Source organism: Garra rufa, chromosome 2 (genome assembly GCF_049309525.1).
Source record: "Garra rufa chromosome 2, GarRuf1.0, whole genome shotgun sequence".
Lineage (NCBI taxonomy): Eukaryota > Metazoa > Chordata > Actinopteri > Cypriniformes > Cyprinidae > Garra > Garra rufa.
This window is the reverse complement of record NC_133362.1, coordinates 15,023,580-15,039,246: the sequence shown is the minus strand read 5'-3', so window position 1 is coordinate 15,039,246 and position 15,667 is coordinate 15,023,580. Positions and strand designations below refer to the sequence as shown.

At 34.6% G+C, this 15,667-nt stretch overlaps 1 protein-coding gene across 3 annotated transcripts in view; it reads right to left on the bottom strand.

Moving 5' to 3' along the window:
- Window positions 1-847: 847 nt before the first annotated feature.
- ppp2r5eb (protein phosphatase 2, regulatory subunit B', epsilon isoform b) overlaps window positions 848-15,667 on the bottom strand; it is a 40,832-nt gene continuing 26,012 nt past the window's right edge. For all 3 annotated transcript variants that reach the window (XM_073834892.1, XM_073834894.1, XM_073834893.1), the window contains 11 exons: window positions 12,339-12,440; window positions 11,726-11,818; window positions 11,490-11,620; window positions 11,350-11,409; window positions 9,182-9,290; window positions 9,042-9,095; window positions 8,902-8,952; window positions 8,631-8,750; window positions 7,121-7,248; window positions 2,366-2,467; window positions 848-2,235 (listed from right to left, as the gene is read on the bottom strand). In XM_073834892.1, the coding sequence (XP_073690993.1) occupies window positions 2,136-2,235; window positions 2,366-2,467; window positions 7,121-7,248; window positions 8,631-8,750; window positions 8,902-8,952; window positions 9,042-9,095; window positions 9,182-9,290; window positions 11,350-11,409; window positions 11,490-11,620; window positions 11,726-11,818; window positions 12,339-12,440 (1,050 nt within the window). In that variant the 3' untranslated portion in view covers window positions 848-2,135. The remainder of the gene's footprint in view (window positions 2,236-2,365; window positions 2,468-7,120; window positions 7,249-8,630; window positions 8,751-8,901; window positions 8,953-9,041; window positions 9,096-9,181; window positions 9,291-11,349; window positions 11,410-11,489; window positions 11,621-11,725; window positions 11,819-12,338; window positions 12,441-15,667) is intronic.

Sequence of the window (15,667 nt, the reverse complement as noted above, 5' to 3'; positions counted from 1 at the left end):
TGAAAGCATGTTTTTGCCACTGAATTAAAACGAGAAAAAAAAAAAAAAAAAAAAAAGAAAGCTAACTGTGACTTTTTATCTCACAATTCTGACTTTTTTTCCCCTCAGAAGTGTGAGATATAAACTTACAGTTGCAAGTTATAAAGTCTAGTTCTGAGGAGAAAAAAAAGACATGTTCTTGGAATTGCAAGTTTATATCTTACAATTCTAGCTTAACTTGCAATTGAGACTTTTTATCTCACAATTCTAGCTTTTTATTTCTCGAAATGCAAGTTTACATCTCACAATTCTGACTTCAGAATTGCATCATATAAACTTGCAAGTCTGAGTTTTTTCTCAGAATTGTGATATTATAATTGCGAGTTATAAAGTCAGAATTGCATCATATAATATTGATTACTAATATCGATATAGAAAAACTTTTAAAAACTCATATCTGACTTTTTTCTCAGAATTGTGATATTAACTCACAATTGTGAGTTATAAAGTCCAGTTCTGAGGGGGAAAAAAGACTTATGTTCTTACAATTGCGAGTTTATATCTCACAATTACGAGAAAAAAAAAGTCAGAACTGAGAGTTTGTATTAGGCAATTCTGAAAAAAAAAGTCAGAATTGCAAGATGTAAACTCGCAATTGTCAGAATTGTGAGACTTAAAAAAAAAAAATTACAATTACATAATTAAAAAAAAAAAAAAAAAATTAAAAATAAAAAAAACTTTTTTTTTTTTTTAATTCAGTGGCAGAAATAGGCTTCCATACAATACTGATACCTTATTTACACTTTCATCCGCTCATACACGCCACAAATAAGGCAATTGTGCATTTCATCTTTATCACAAAACAGGTTTAATTTAATATCTCTTTATTTTTTAAAATAATTAAACATTTGTATTTATCCGACCCTTTTTAACTTTTGTAATTGTTTGATTTCTGGGGCTTTCTAAAGCACAGGTTCAATTCTGACAAAGCTCACCACAGCATCAGTCCTCCACAATCCCCCTCTCACTCCCCCAATCAGCAACTAAGTAAAAAAAGGAAGAAAGAACAAATTCCACTTGGTCAAAAGAAAAAAAAAAAAAAAATTCCAGACAAAAAATAAAATAAACCCAAAACAAATTAGAAATGAAACCCAAGATAGAAAGAAAAAAAAAATCCCAAGAGGCTGTGTTCAATCTTTCCTCATCATATACTGGATTCTCCTAAAGAAAAATACGCTAAAGGTTCTACTAGATACAGAGTATCAAAGTACTGCATTCAGATACAGTATACAGGTACTTAACACTGTAAGAAACTCCCTCACACACTCGAATGCAGAATGTGTGTGCGCACGTGCAGTTCGATTTCTCGTGACAAGCATCTCCGGTTTTGCTGCTGGAATTCTGGACAGCCGCTCCGATGTGTGTGTGTCCCATTTACTGGTACCAGTACCGGACTGGTGCGAAAGAGTCCAAACGAGTGGACAGAAACGAACGGAAAGGGGGGGAAACAAGAGCTGGTGTGTATTTATGACTTCCTCTTCTTTGCTGGTTACTGCATAGTGTCCTACAATCCAGACCCACTGTGTTTATCCGGATGTTAATGGATAATCAAAGATCAAGGGTAGACAATTCTGCTTTCAGATATTCAGGACACACCAGTGGCGAATGCTGATCCAATTCAGAGACAAAGAGGAAAAGAAAGAGCGGGGAAGAGTAAGGAAACGTAGAGAGGGGGCAGGTGAGGAAAGAGAGAGAGAATTGGGCTGGTGTTGTTCAGTAAGGATGGCCGAGGTATGTCAGATCGGTAGGTTGAGATTCTCCGTTTGTTTGATTTTCTTAACAGCAGTCATTCATTTCAGTCCTACTGTCTGTTCAAAGTCCTTCCCCTCCAGTGCGGGTTTCTCTCGTTTTTTTTGCTATTTTAATTTTTTAATTTCCTTATCTAGTCACGTTCTTTTTCGGCATAATATTTTTAAGGGGGGAAAAAAGAAGATAAAATAAAAGTTATTTACAGTGCTTTTGAAATAATGAGACTGACGAGGTGAATCTACGGTAAAGTAAGTCGCACAAATACAGAAAGGAAAAAAAAGTGTGGCCAACGTTCCGAGCTCGTGGTGGAGGCGTTGGGGAAAAAGCGGTCCGGGAGAGGCGCGTCGTTAAGTGGGAATAATTCCGTCGGTCTGGAGGCTTCTCTTTAACTCCAGATCCTCCAACCTCTTCCACAGCTCCTCTCTCTCCTTCTCTTTTTTCTTCTCTCTGAGGAAAGACAGATGGAACAAAAAAATGCAAATAAAGGTGAGGTATACGTAACACTGTTTGACTAACCAGCATAAAAGTGAAACAACTATATGTCACACGAGTAATGAATCAAAGTAAAACAGCTCACCTCTGACGATCTGACTTGTAAGTGGACGTGAGTTCATCAAACAAAGTGCTGTTCATTTCCATGAAGGCCTTTAGAACATTATAGACTAAAGCTACTATGGCCCTGAAAGTGGAAAAAAGAGAAAAAATTAGACCATTTAAGCATGATTGGACAAGAAATTATTTATCTAGGTAATACTGGATGGTAAGGAGAGTAGGGATGTTACGGTATTATCAATAGGTCCTCTGGGCAAAAAGTGTAGTTTTTAAAATATATTCAAACTTCTTATTCTAACATAAAAGGTTGTGTTTTGGGCCATTATCTGTCAAACAAACTAAAACCGAAAGCACAATATGGCTTAATCCCGTCATCAAGTCTGATTTTGCTGCATTTTTCAAAGCAAACATGCAGGCGATCAGCTCGTGATCCAGTGTTTTTCTCACCTCAGAACGACTCAGTTCACAGTGAATGCAGTGAACTCTATTACATGTGCTGTGAGTTTACTAGATTTATAGTGAGACATGCTTTTGTAAACCTGTTTTCACTAAGGCGGTTTTTTATCCAAATAAAAGCTCTACTGCTGTTTCCGTCAAAATAAAAGCTTAAAAGTGCAGTATGAATTGCTGACAGCTAGCGGTTTAAATGAGTAACGTTACTGCAGCCCCAAGGATTTTAACAATAATATAAATTGTTGTTGTTATTATTATATTCTAATTTGTTTGGCTTCCTAAAACACTAGTGTGAATGTAATTTAGACAGACAGTAAACCACAAATAAAAAGAGGGTAGAGTCCCCTTTAAATAATACACTGACTTTTTTCTGACTTAAGTTTTCTTAGTTAAGAACATGGGTTGGAGCTTTTAATTTGAATTCTCAAAGTGCATTAGATAAAATAATTTAACTATAAAATGTACAGAAAAAAAAAACAGTTTTTTTCCAAGTCTTCATTTACCTTATATGGTTACATCCCTAGATGACAGTGTTGTGTTGTATATATCACATACAAATGTACTACATGGAGGCTGTGATAGTATACCAGTTTAATAGTTTGAGCACAGTACAGGTTTTTTTATGTTTTTAAAGTCTCTTGTGCTCTCCAAGGCAAATTATAGAGGCTTACACACCACGTAGTTCTGGGAACAAGCCAGCATGGTGGTTCCTAGAGGACAAATTTCCCCCTCAGGTCACTATTCTGGTTGCATTCGCACCAACAGCAGGAACTCTGAAGTGGCCGACAGCGACAACTTTATTCACGGCATTTACAAATGTAAACAACCAGTGAATGGAGGACGCTGTGATTGGAGCTGTTCTTGTTGTGTATCGTGAGCACAGAGAACACAATTTACGCAATTAAAAGAGCATAAAATCTGACTAAATCTCCTATGACAACTTGCAGTGTTACATATAGGATATATATACTTATTACACGGCTCTTTGGAATGCTTGATTCTGATTGGTCAGTTGAGACATTTGCAGGTTCATTCTTTTCAAATAATCACCGCTCCAAAGTAATAGCGCATAGCCGGTACTACTTGTATATTTAAAATCCCTCCGTGCCAACAAAGATTACCGTTTGGCGCTATCTTGTGACAAACACTGGACAACCACAATTAACAATGGAAAATTTCGACATTAATCTATTTAAATTGTCTTACTAACGTACATAGTTTGAATGTTAGTCACGTGGTACTATATCGTTTCGCGGAAGGATAAAAATGTTAATTTAAAACAAATATGCCAATAAAAGGTTTCAAATTCATTTTCATGTCCAGTTTTTTTCCTTATGTGGCAAGTAGCCATGTAATAAGCGAGATAATGTACAGGCAGCCTGTAGTTATCGCGAAATAAGCCCCTTCAGTGTGATACAAGACTGATCACACTGTCGGGGCTTATTTCTGCGATAACTACCGGCTGCCTGTACATTATCCCTTACATATATCGAGGCTGAGAAAAGACCAACGCTGCAGACAACAGGTAGCTAAATGCGTTATTGTTGTTTTCCATGTTCATGAAGTAAAAAAAAAAAAAAGCCAGGTAGCCGGTGTTTCTTATGCATTTGGCCAATCAGCGTACTTTTACATCATTGATAGTTCCTACTAGGGGTGGGACGATACAGGTAACTCACGATTCAATTCTGTGGCGATATGTGGCCCACGATATCGATAATATCGCGATTCACGATATCTACGATATTCAATATATTGGAAGACATTTCATCAACGATATATCACGATATATGTGACTGAAAAAGAAAAAAATACCCAAAATAAGGAAATCTTATGCATTTATTAATGCCAACATTTCCAACACTGTGCAAAGAAATATGCATTTGCATAATAACTCACTGCCTCCTGGTCTTTAATGTAAACACTGTACAGCCAGACAGATAAAAATGCCTGAACATTAAAAAACAACATGAACATTAACTAACATGTGTAAACCGTGATACTGAAACGTCAGTAGTAAGTTACTGTAAAGTGCTTTATGTTAACCTGGACAGTGGTCTCATCAAGGCATATTCTTCTTGAGGAACACTAACGCCTGTTTCACACATACTCCATCTGCAGTGTGTATGCAGTCCGTGTGCGTTACGTATGCGATGCAGAAGCAGCACGGACTCGTTTTGCTTTCACACAGGACACGTTTGCAGTCCGTTCCTGATCCGCGGCTGTTTACCACAAACCAGAGCCATATAAAAAGAGAGTTGCGACACGCTTTGATCTCGCCGCCGCACGGTCACGTGGTTCATGGAGCTCTCAATAGTTCCAAACAGCTCCGCGCTGTCAATGTGTTTGAATGGAGTTAAATAGGATAGACAGCAGTTTTACTATATTTGCAGCAATTTCGAGTAATTATTAACACATAATGTGCATTGATTGTGTATTGATAACTTCTCTGAATACGCTTTACAATCGCATTTTATTCTGGGGAGTGATAAAGAGACATAATTAATATGTTCTCATACTCTCTGACAGTCAAATGTGACCAAACACCTTCAGTGTAACTTTTATTCAATTAAATAACTGTAATATATATAGTTAAGTTCTATTTAGTAAATATTTTGAGGAGGTTTTTTGTACTTAATATGTGCAATAATGATCCTGACCATTTAAAAGATAACATTTTCTAATATAGTATTTAGATTACAGTTAGTGTAATATTTAAGGTTAAATACATCTGCATGTGTATTTGGAAATGATCAAACACTCTTTTTTTATACAGTATGTTTCAATTTAATGATTTAATGTTAAATTTAAAAAAAGTAATTTACTCTTGTTTTATGATATTCAAATATACAACATAAGTGAATATTATAAAAGGCAAGCAAAAATGGCATTTAACATAATAGAAAATATGAAAATAATGTTTAAAAAAACACAAGGCAACGAATTGCATTCAGCATACATTTTTATCGTGTTTCTTGAATGCAGTCTTTACTGAAACTCATTCAACCTCCTACAGTGAGAGAAAGATTGCAGAAAGACTAAAAACATAAAAATATGACAACTAGTATCTGGTTATGGTCGCTATTACGGTGTTTCTCACGTTATCCAGCTGCATTTACAGTTTAATAGTTTATTTTTTAACGATAAACATTAACTATAACATGCTTCATAAAACACCACTATTGGCCAGTTTTTCGAGAGGTCAACTGATGCGTTAAAATGTAAAGAAATGCAGTAATTTCTTCAATATACTTGCGACTGTTCTTGAGAAGCGCTGAAATGAATGGGCTTCAATGGAGGAGCTATTGGTTGTTTGGAACTATTGACCGCTCCATGACACGCTTTACTTCCGCATTCCTCAGTTCCTATGGAAGCCTATGGGAGTGTCGCAACTCTCTTTTTATATGGCTCTGCCACAAACACACCATTTATCCGTTATTTTGATTTCAAATACAAACGTGCTTTTTCAGCATTGTGATACTCTTTTATCACATTACACTAATACAATTCTAGATATATTCACGTTTAAACTCAACGTATAATAAAAAACGTATTATTCAATGCATTTGCACACAACCGCGTGCAATGTGAACGCTCTAATCCGTTAACAAGGGTGCGGAAAAAAATACTCAACGCATAAGCACTGCAGGCGGAGTATGTGTGAAACAGGCGTAACTGATCAGCATGCTCAACTAGCGGGTGCGTCTTTGATTTGTTTTTCGTTATCTTCCGCCATTCTTCTCACTTCTCTTTTTTTCTGCGCTTCTTCTCTGATGTTGTAAGATAACTTGTGTTCTTCACTGGCCGCTGCTTCCGCCACTTTACGCCTATTTACTCGAACAGCGCCCCCCGCAAACAGAATGGTAGATATTGGGTAGTGACAGTGACACTGACGACGGGTAAATTAATCATTTGTGTTGTAATAAAATATCGATATTGGCCGCTAGTGTATCGATTATTTATTGCGACAGAGAGCACAACAATATATTGCAATATCGATTTTTTTCCCACCCCTAGTTCCTACAGAACTGTTTCAGACCCTACTCTGCAGTAAGAGCTAATTTGGTTCCACAAAACCTTCCTAGAATGAAATATGTTCCTAGTTCCTGCGGTGCAAAAATGCCAAAAAGCAGAAACTGTCTATTTAATTATTTTATATATTAAATTGTCATGGGTCTTCACTGATAGTGTCCTCAGAGAGTTAGGAAATTGATTAAAAAAAAAAAAAAGTAATGTGACTGGAACAAGAAAACCTCTATTCAACTATTTAAAGCTCAGAGATCGCATTGGTGTTGTTAAATAAGATCAGAAGTGTGTGGGTTTGACTCACGGGTTCCAGTGTTCTTTGGAGATCCGGTACAGACTTGCAAACATTATAGGAAGAATCACGTTGGAGTTCTCCTCAATCAGACTCATGATGTACTCATTATTCCAGTAGTACAGAGCTCTCTCAGCCACCTAGACACACATACACACAATTGGAGTGTTTTCGAAGCTCATAATATGATGTATACTTTATTTTGTATCGTCAATTGCTGCATGCATTTAAAAGCAGAAAAACTAAAATGCAAAACTGTAGTAAGAACAGGCCTGTCCTGAAAAAAAGGGGCTTCATGACTCCTAAAAACTAAAAATGGTTTATTCTGGCCACTAGGGCTGGACAATATGGCCAAAATTTATATCATAATACATTTATTCATTTTGGTTAATACGATATAATTCAGATTTATATAATTCTGATGACTTTTACTTAAACTAGGTGACCTGTAAATGCGAAAAATACAAATTTCCATTGCAGTTTTGAAATATTTCTTTTTCAAATTGCATTGTAAAAATTGCAATTTTCAAATCTTATATAAGCATTAAAACTTTGCAATACATGGGAGTTTAGTTTTATTAGCCATATTTTCAATTTTGCGCAATTTAAAGTGTAATGGAAACACAGCTAGTGACAAATGCTGGAATGTATAATGGTGGCCAAAATTATTAGAACACTAGTGTTTTCACCAGCTAAAAAATGGTTTTAAGTCAGTTATTTCTATCATTTGCTATAATGTGCCAGTAGGAAATAGTTCACTTTTTTAAACATTCATTTTGACATTAATTGTAATACATTTTTGTTTGCACAAGGCGTCTGACAACAGCCAGATCTCCACACAGAGATCTGATCTCATCATCATCCAGTCTTTCTTCTTTCTGGAATGATATGAAGAAACAGAACAAACTGAGACAGACTAAATCCAGAAGAACTGTGGCAACGTCTCCAAGATGCTTCAAGAAACCTCCCTGCAAAGCTACAGTACTGTTAAACGAGGATGCTGTCAAAAATAATGTCATAAATAGATTTTCTTTACCAATTTACTTCTATTAACGAAATCAAATCAACATCTGATGTGACCATCCTTTTCGTTTAAAGCAGACTTTGCCCTAGGTGCACTTGCGCATAGTTTTTCAGGTAGCTTTTCAGGTTGATGATACTGGACGACCTCTGTGTGGAGCACTGGCTGTTGTCAGACTCCTTGTGCAAACAAAAAGCTCACAGGATTACAATTAATGGCAAAATAAATGTTTGGAAATGTAAACTATATTTCCTACTGACAAACTACAGCAAAACATAGAAATAACTGACTAAAAACCTGGTGAAAATACTAGTGTTCTAATAATTTTGGCCACCACTGTATATTAAAATATCGGAAATGTTAAAAAACCATTACAGTTATTAAAAAATAAATCTAATTGGGATATATATTGATATTGAATTATTGTCCAGCCCTACTGGCCACATAAATATAATTGAATTGGTTTAATTCTGTCTTAGACTAGAGCGTTTTTGTGCAGACCTGAAAATGAGGGCTGGAGACACATCTGGAGATCTGTTTGAAGAGAGGCTCCTGGATTTTCACAAACTGCGTGGGCTCAATCACATCCAGAATCTCCTCCAGCTCTCCTAGGAACATGACCTATACACACACACATCAATTCAGACAATCAGATGAGCGGATATAGAACATCAGCTAACGCATCCTAAATCGCCATCAACACTGCCCTAAAATCATGACTGATCAACCTCATGCTGTGAATTAACTATTCAGGAAACCACATCTATCTCACCTCTTTCTGACTGCATGTCTTAGGCCAGAATTTCAGCAGACCTCTGATAACCTGTTAGAAAGGGGATGGAACAAACCACCGGAATGAACAAAATGAATGAACAAAAAGAAGAGAGCTAATAGTTATAAGGCCGCACTTACTGGTTCTGTTAATCCAGGATCTTTCTCTAGGAACTGTACAATACAATACGCCAGCTGCAAAAACAACAGAACTGTCACTGACAAGATAGGAAGTGAACACACACAGGACTCATCTGAATATTTTAATAAACAGGCAGTACCTGTGCATGGAAAAGTGAGAGGCTCCTGACGGTGTGAAGAGGAATCAAAACTTTCACCAGAAACTGTTTGTGCTCAGCCTTCAGCGGTAGAGCGAAGCCATTGATGATGCTGAAAGGAGACAAACAACTTTTACTAACAGCATCCTGGCATTGCAGAACTCTGAATTTATCGCTACAGTCAGAACAATGCAAAACTCCTCAGGTGTTTAATCATATTTCATGGAAATTGTACTATAACCTCCAGTTATGAAGTTTTATAAGCACGACAAAAACTGCAGCGGATGTCAGTGAATAAAAACTATAATTGAATAATTGCAGTGCAGTACTCACAAACTAATTTGTAAAACTGTATAAATATGGATACTATTATTATGTTGCTTTATAGCCCCTGGAGACTGTATGCTTCCACTGTATAGAAACTAAAGCTCTTATGTCATACAATAACAAGAAGGTGAATAAAAACTATTTTTATTTTCTGAAAAAAACTTCCCTTTAGGAAAGTTTAGATGATCAAGAATAACTCAAATTTTATGTAAAAGAAAATCTCAACGGTTAGTTAATTACAAGTATGTAATTATATTTAAGTGACTGAAATGATGTAAATAGCAAACTAAGGGTGTGTGAATAGCGTGACTTTTTTCTCAAGTGCAAACCCTGCCCTGCAGCCAGTGCTAAAGATTTCATTGGTTATGTCAATGACAGTGCTAATTGCCTACACAACTCTGGGGAAGGAAAAGAAACCATACCACACCAAACCAAACCATAATGGGTGGAAAACCGGTAAGATCTTTAATTGTTTTTTTTAAACCTCGTAACCAATGAAATCAGCTGCGAGATGGGATTTGACTTGTTTGGGGGAAAATATATACATGCACTGCCATTCAAAAGTTTTGGATCAGTAAGATTTATGTTTTTTAAAGAAGTCTCTTATGCTCAAAGTTCCATTTAAAAAAAAAAATCAAAAATACACAAAATATAGTAATATTATGAAATATTATTGCAATTTAAAATAACAGTTTACCATTTTAATATACTTTAAAATAAATATTTATTTTCTGTGATGCAAAGCTGAATTTTCATCAGCCACTACTGGAAACAGCTGTGCTGTTTAATACTATTTGGAACCTCTGATACTTTATCTTTTTTCTTTAATAAATAAAAAAAGCAGCATTTATTCAAAATAAAAAATGTTTTTAAAAAATATAAATCTTTATCACTTTTTATCATGAATAAAAGTATTAATTTCTTTCAAACAAAGAAAGAAAAAAAATACCGATCCCACACTTTGAATGGTAGTGCATATTGTTACAAACGATTTCTATTTTAAATAAATGCTGTTCGTTTTAATGTTCTATTTATCAAATAATAATAAAATCACAGGTTCCAAAAAATAAAAAAGTATAATAATAATAAAATATATTATATAATATTATATATACAGCGTTTTATATTTACTTGGAAACTGTGATACATTTTTCAAGATTCTTTGATTTAAAAAAAAAAGAAAAAAAAAAGAATTTTTTCAAAATAAAAAATGTTTTCTAAAAATATAAATCTTTACTATCCCTTTTTATCAATTTAACACATCTTTGTCTGAATAAAAGTATTAATTTCTTTCAAACAAGGAAAAAAAAAATAAATAAAAAATACTGATCCCAAACTTCGAATGGTAGTGCATATTGTTACAAAAGATTTTTATTTTAAATAAATGCTGTTCTTTTTAATGTTTTACTTATCAAATAATCCTAAAAAGAAGTATTACAGTTTCCACAAAAAAAGTATATTAATAATTATAATAAAAAATAATTATTACATATATACACACATAGAAGCGGCACAATTGTTTACAACACTGATAACAAATCAGCATATTAGAAAGATTTCTGAAGGATCATGTGACACTGAAGACTAAAGTAATAATGCTGAAAATTCAGCTTTGCATCACAGGAATAAATTATATTAAATTCAAAAACCTATTTCAAATTGCAATATTATTTCACAATATTATTGTTTTTTCAAGTATTTTTAAATCAAATAAACACAGCCTTGATAAGCACAAAAGACTTCTTTAAACATGAAAAATTTTACTGACCCCAAACCTTTGAACATCAGTGTATATTATACATATAAATGGTCATGTATTGTGACTTTAAACAAGTACAACTCACCTTCCCAAAATCTCCAACAATTCTGCGACTCCATTGAAGTGCTCAGTTTCATAAACAAAACTAAGAATGAGAGACAGAGATGAATGCTTGCACTTCATTCATGCATGTGCAAATATTATGTAAACTGTCATATCCCTCACCGTAGAAAAATATTATTAATCTGTTTTCGTATAAAAGCTCTTAGTCCCAGGAATTTTCCGTAGATTCTGTGTAAGACTGTCTTCAGGTAATCTCTCTCCCGTGGGTCCTCGCTGTCAAACAACTCCAGCAGCTGACAGAACAACAGATGGACATGGCACACAAAAAAAAACATAATGAGCATACCCCAGTGAAAAAAAATAAGGCACTAAGGAGATTTTTAAAAGAACATTTTTACCTGTAAGACAAATTTCTGGTCTATGTACTTTTTGGCAATGCTGGGTTGAAATTCCTGGCTCTCCAAAAAACGAATGAAGAACTCATACACCAGCTGACAAGAGAAAAGAATGAGAGAGAGAGATTGTGTTATTTGATGAGTTCTTTGAACTCAGCATGCAAGCAGAGAAAGGTAAAAGGTCAAAGGTCATGGTTCAGTTGAGGTCACATTCACAGGACACACTGCTACTGCCACCAGGGGTCGTTGCCATTATAACACAGGTTGGAAAAAAAAAAAAAAAAAGGATCACATGTCTGGGAATGTGGCTTTCATTATTGGATTTCTTTTAGATGAGGTTTTCGAGCAGGGATTAATAACGAAAAAAAAAGTTTTACCAGGAAGATTCTCCTTGAGATATGCATCTCATTTCTAAAGGAGTCCTGGAAGCATACAGTGAGTACACACACACACAGAGAGGGTCAGAGAGTGTGTGTACAAACCCTCGAAAATACACACACAGACAAACATGCTGAAACAAATAAACCAGACAGGAGCTCTACACAAGGAGAGAGGGACCAGAGTACACAACAATATTCTCAAAACATCCACTGCATACACACACACACACGCTCACCTGTAAATGTGGCCACGAGGCCTCTAAAGTGGGTTCATCCTCCTCTGGGTCAAACTCATTACTGTCACTGGGCGGAAGAGTTCGGAATATATTATAGGACACCTGGGGAAAAAAAAGAAAAAAGAAGATGTAACATAACCATAAAAATTCCTGAATCAAATACTACAGACTAGGGGTGGGCGATATACCATGAGGCACGATAAACCAGTAGAAATTTGTCAACTGGTAGAGATTTTTGGAATGCGGTTATAGGTTCAAATGACGTTACTGTGCTATGTGGTCACAAAACTTGCGTTTGCACACAAAATTCCTACAGTATCGAATTTTGATATCATAAAGGCTATATTTAAAACTAAAATAACTATAATATATATACACATATATATAAACACATACTGGCATATTAAAAGTGACAAATGTCAATATATAATGTAATGTGTTTGAGTTTTTGAGGATTTTTTAATAACATAGCTGTCATAATTATTCAACCCCTATGCAACATTGCCATTTTAAGTCATTTATTTTTGTGGTAGGGAACAAAATTATCCTAAAACACAATTAAGCCTTTAGAAACCATTAAAAAAACTGAATCAGCTTGAGATGTTACACATCTATACAGTTATCCCATGCATGTGCTGAAGTTGAGTAGCAAATATGGTAAAGTCGACAGAGGTATTTTCACAAAAGCTATAGAGAAGATTTTTTTTTATTGTATTAGAAAGTCTAAGGCTACATGAAGATTTCTAAGACACTAAAAGCCTTATTCCTTAGTTTAAAGTGTGTTGTACCAGAAAATCTTTGAGTTTGTTGAACCAAAAATGCACAATTTCATAAAGTGTTTGATCAGAGCAACTGATAAAAACCTGCAATGTACAGCCAAAGACTTGCGAGATGACCCGATGAAAGGAGGAAAAATATTTCATTCCAGAGTAGAAGATGAACATAAGACAAGCATGGCTTTCATGTTGGGGCATCTTGGTGAATACCATTCTTGATCAAGAAGAACAAAAAGATCAGCTTGAATATGCTAAAATTTATTTGGATAGACCTGTGGAGTTCTGGAAGAATGTTTTATGGAGTGATGTGACCAAACTAGAACTTTTTGGACGTATAGATCAGCGGTATGTCTGGTGCAAAAAAGGGAAAACTAATGAGCAGAAGAACACTATCTCCATGGTCAAACATGGAGGTTGGCTGATCCAATTATGGGGTTGTTTTACTGTAGCATGAAGTGGAAAACATGACCGTATGAAGGAAACCATGGATTCTTTGAAGTATCAGGCCATTTTGACAAGAATTGTGATGCCTTTGGTGCAAAGACCGAAAATGATGATCAATGGACTTTCCTGCAGGACAATCATCCCAAAGTAAACATCCAAATCTACTTATGCTTGGTTCAGGGATCAGTCACAGAATGTTCTTGAGTGGCCTGTTCAGTCCAGATTTAATTCTCATTGAAAATACTTGGTCGAATTTGAAGAAAGCAGTGGCAAAGTGAAAACCAAAGATTATCCGTGATCTAAAAGCTTTTTCAGCCGAGGAATGGTCCAAGATTGCAGTAGAGAGGTGATCAACGCTTATAAAAACTTTCAAACAGCGTTTATTGGTGGTTTTAAAGAATAAAAGATTCTGCACCAAATTGTACTTTTGGGGGTTGAATAATTTTGAACATGAACGTTTAGAGCCGGTTTGATTTTTTTCCCATTATTTATCAATTTATGTTCTCAGAATTACCCAAATGTGTATTAAAATACTTTATCTAATAGTGTACTAATGCCTTTGTAGATTTGTTTTTAGAAAAACAAATTGTCTGAAACAAAATGTCCTGCATGTCAAGGGGGTATATATATATATTAGGGCCGGGACTCGATTAAAAAAATTAATCTAATTAATTAGAGGCTTTGTAATTAATTAATCGAAATTAATCGCATTTTAATCGCATATAAATATTTGACCTGAGAACAGTGAGAAGTAAGTTTTTTCATATGGATTTTTAGTATACCATTGAATAATGACTGAATACATAAACTTAAGCAACAAAATATTGTTTATTTTTGTTCAACCAAGTCCAACAGACCAGTGCAATATTGCCATTAAGTGTAGCAATAGGATACAGTGTTTCCCCTAGGTTTCCATACTTTTTTTTCTCGGTATTTTACCCTACTTTGTGTAATAATGAAAACATTTATTTCAGTGAAAAAATAAATCCAAAACTCTCTATTTTAACATTTTGAACAATAGGGCTTTACAATCTTTTGCTATTTTTTTTTTTTTTTAAGAAATTCTTGTGTTTTAATTTTTCTCATAATAAAATGAAAGCATAAACATTTATTTATTTTTAATCAAATGAAAAATAAACCTTTTTAATTTTTGGCAAACAAACAGATGTTTGCTGTTAAAATCAATAAATAATAATAATTTAACATTTAAATAATAATCGTAGTATTTTTTTCCACAATTAAGTGTTTAATCTTGTTGTTATGTTTATTTTTTATCATATATATTGTTTTTTGTCAATTATTTAAATAGGAATATTTTTCTGTTTCATGTTAAACCGTACTTTTATTTTGACAGGTTGCCGTGAAGTTTCTCTGTGTAAAGTATATGATGCTAGTTTTCTCAAATGAAACGGTAAAAGTGACACTGACAGTAGCTTTGGAGATTGAGTTTATTCATATGAGATGCAAATGCCAAAAATTAACGGTACATGCAGGATTCATATTAAAACGGTCTTTTTGTATTTCAGTTTTTACAGACACTAGTCCACATCGCGATTTGAATTAAGTGACAGACGAACTTTTGATTTATCACTAAAATAATCGACGAATTTACGTGGTATTCCGCGCTATAGTAAATTCGGTTTTTATGAATGGAGTCGCGATCCAGTCCGTATTTCCTTGGAGGAGACATTGTAAACGAGCCCCCCTAAGATAATGGTAGGGGAAACACTGGGATATTTAGAAATATACTAGCCTACATTTCAGAAATTCAGGTACCCTATAGGTAGGTAGACCTTCTGTAAAAGCATTGAGGTGATACTTGAGGCTCGATGTGCTGCGGTGATATGCGCATTCCTTTGTCTAAACCGTCTAAACGCTAGTTGGTGCTCCAGTATAATCGGTCCGCTGAAACTCATCCAGTGAGAAACGTTCCGCGGTGCAAAATTAAGTGCGATTAAAATGCGTTAAAAAAAATTTAACGCGTTATTTTTGTATAATTAATTAATCTAAATTAACGCGTTAAAGTCCCGGTCCTAATATATATATATATATATATATATATATATATATATAGTGTTGCCATGAAATAAAATGTGGTGATAAAAGATT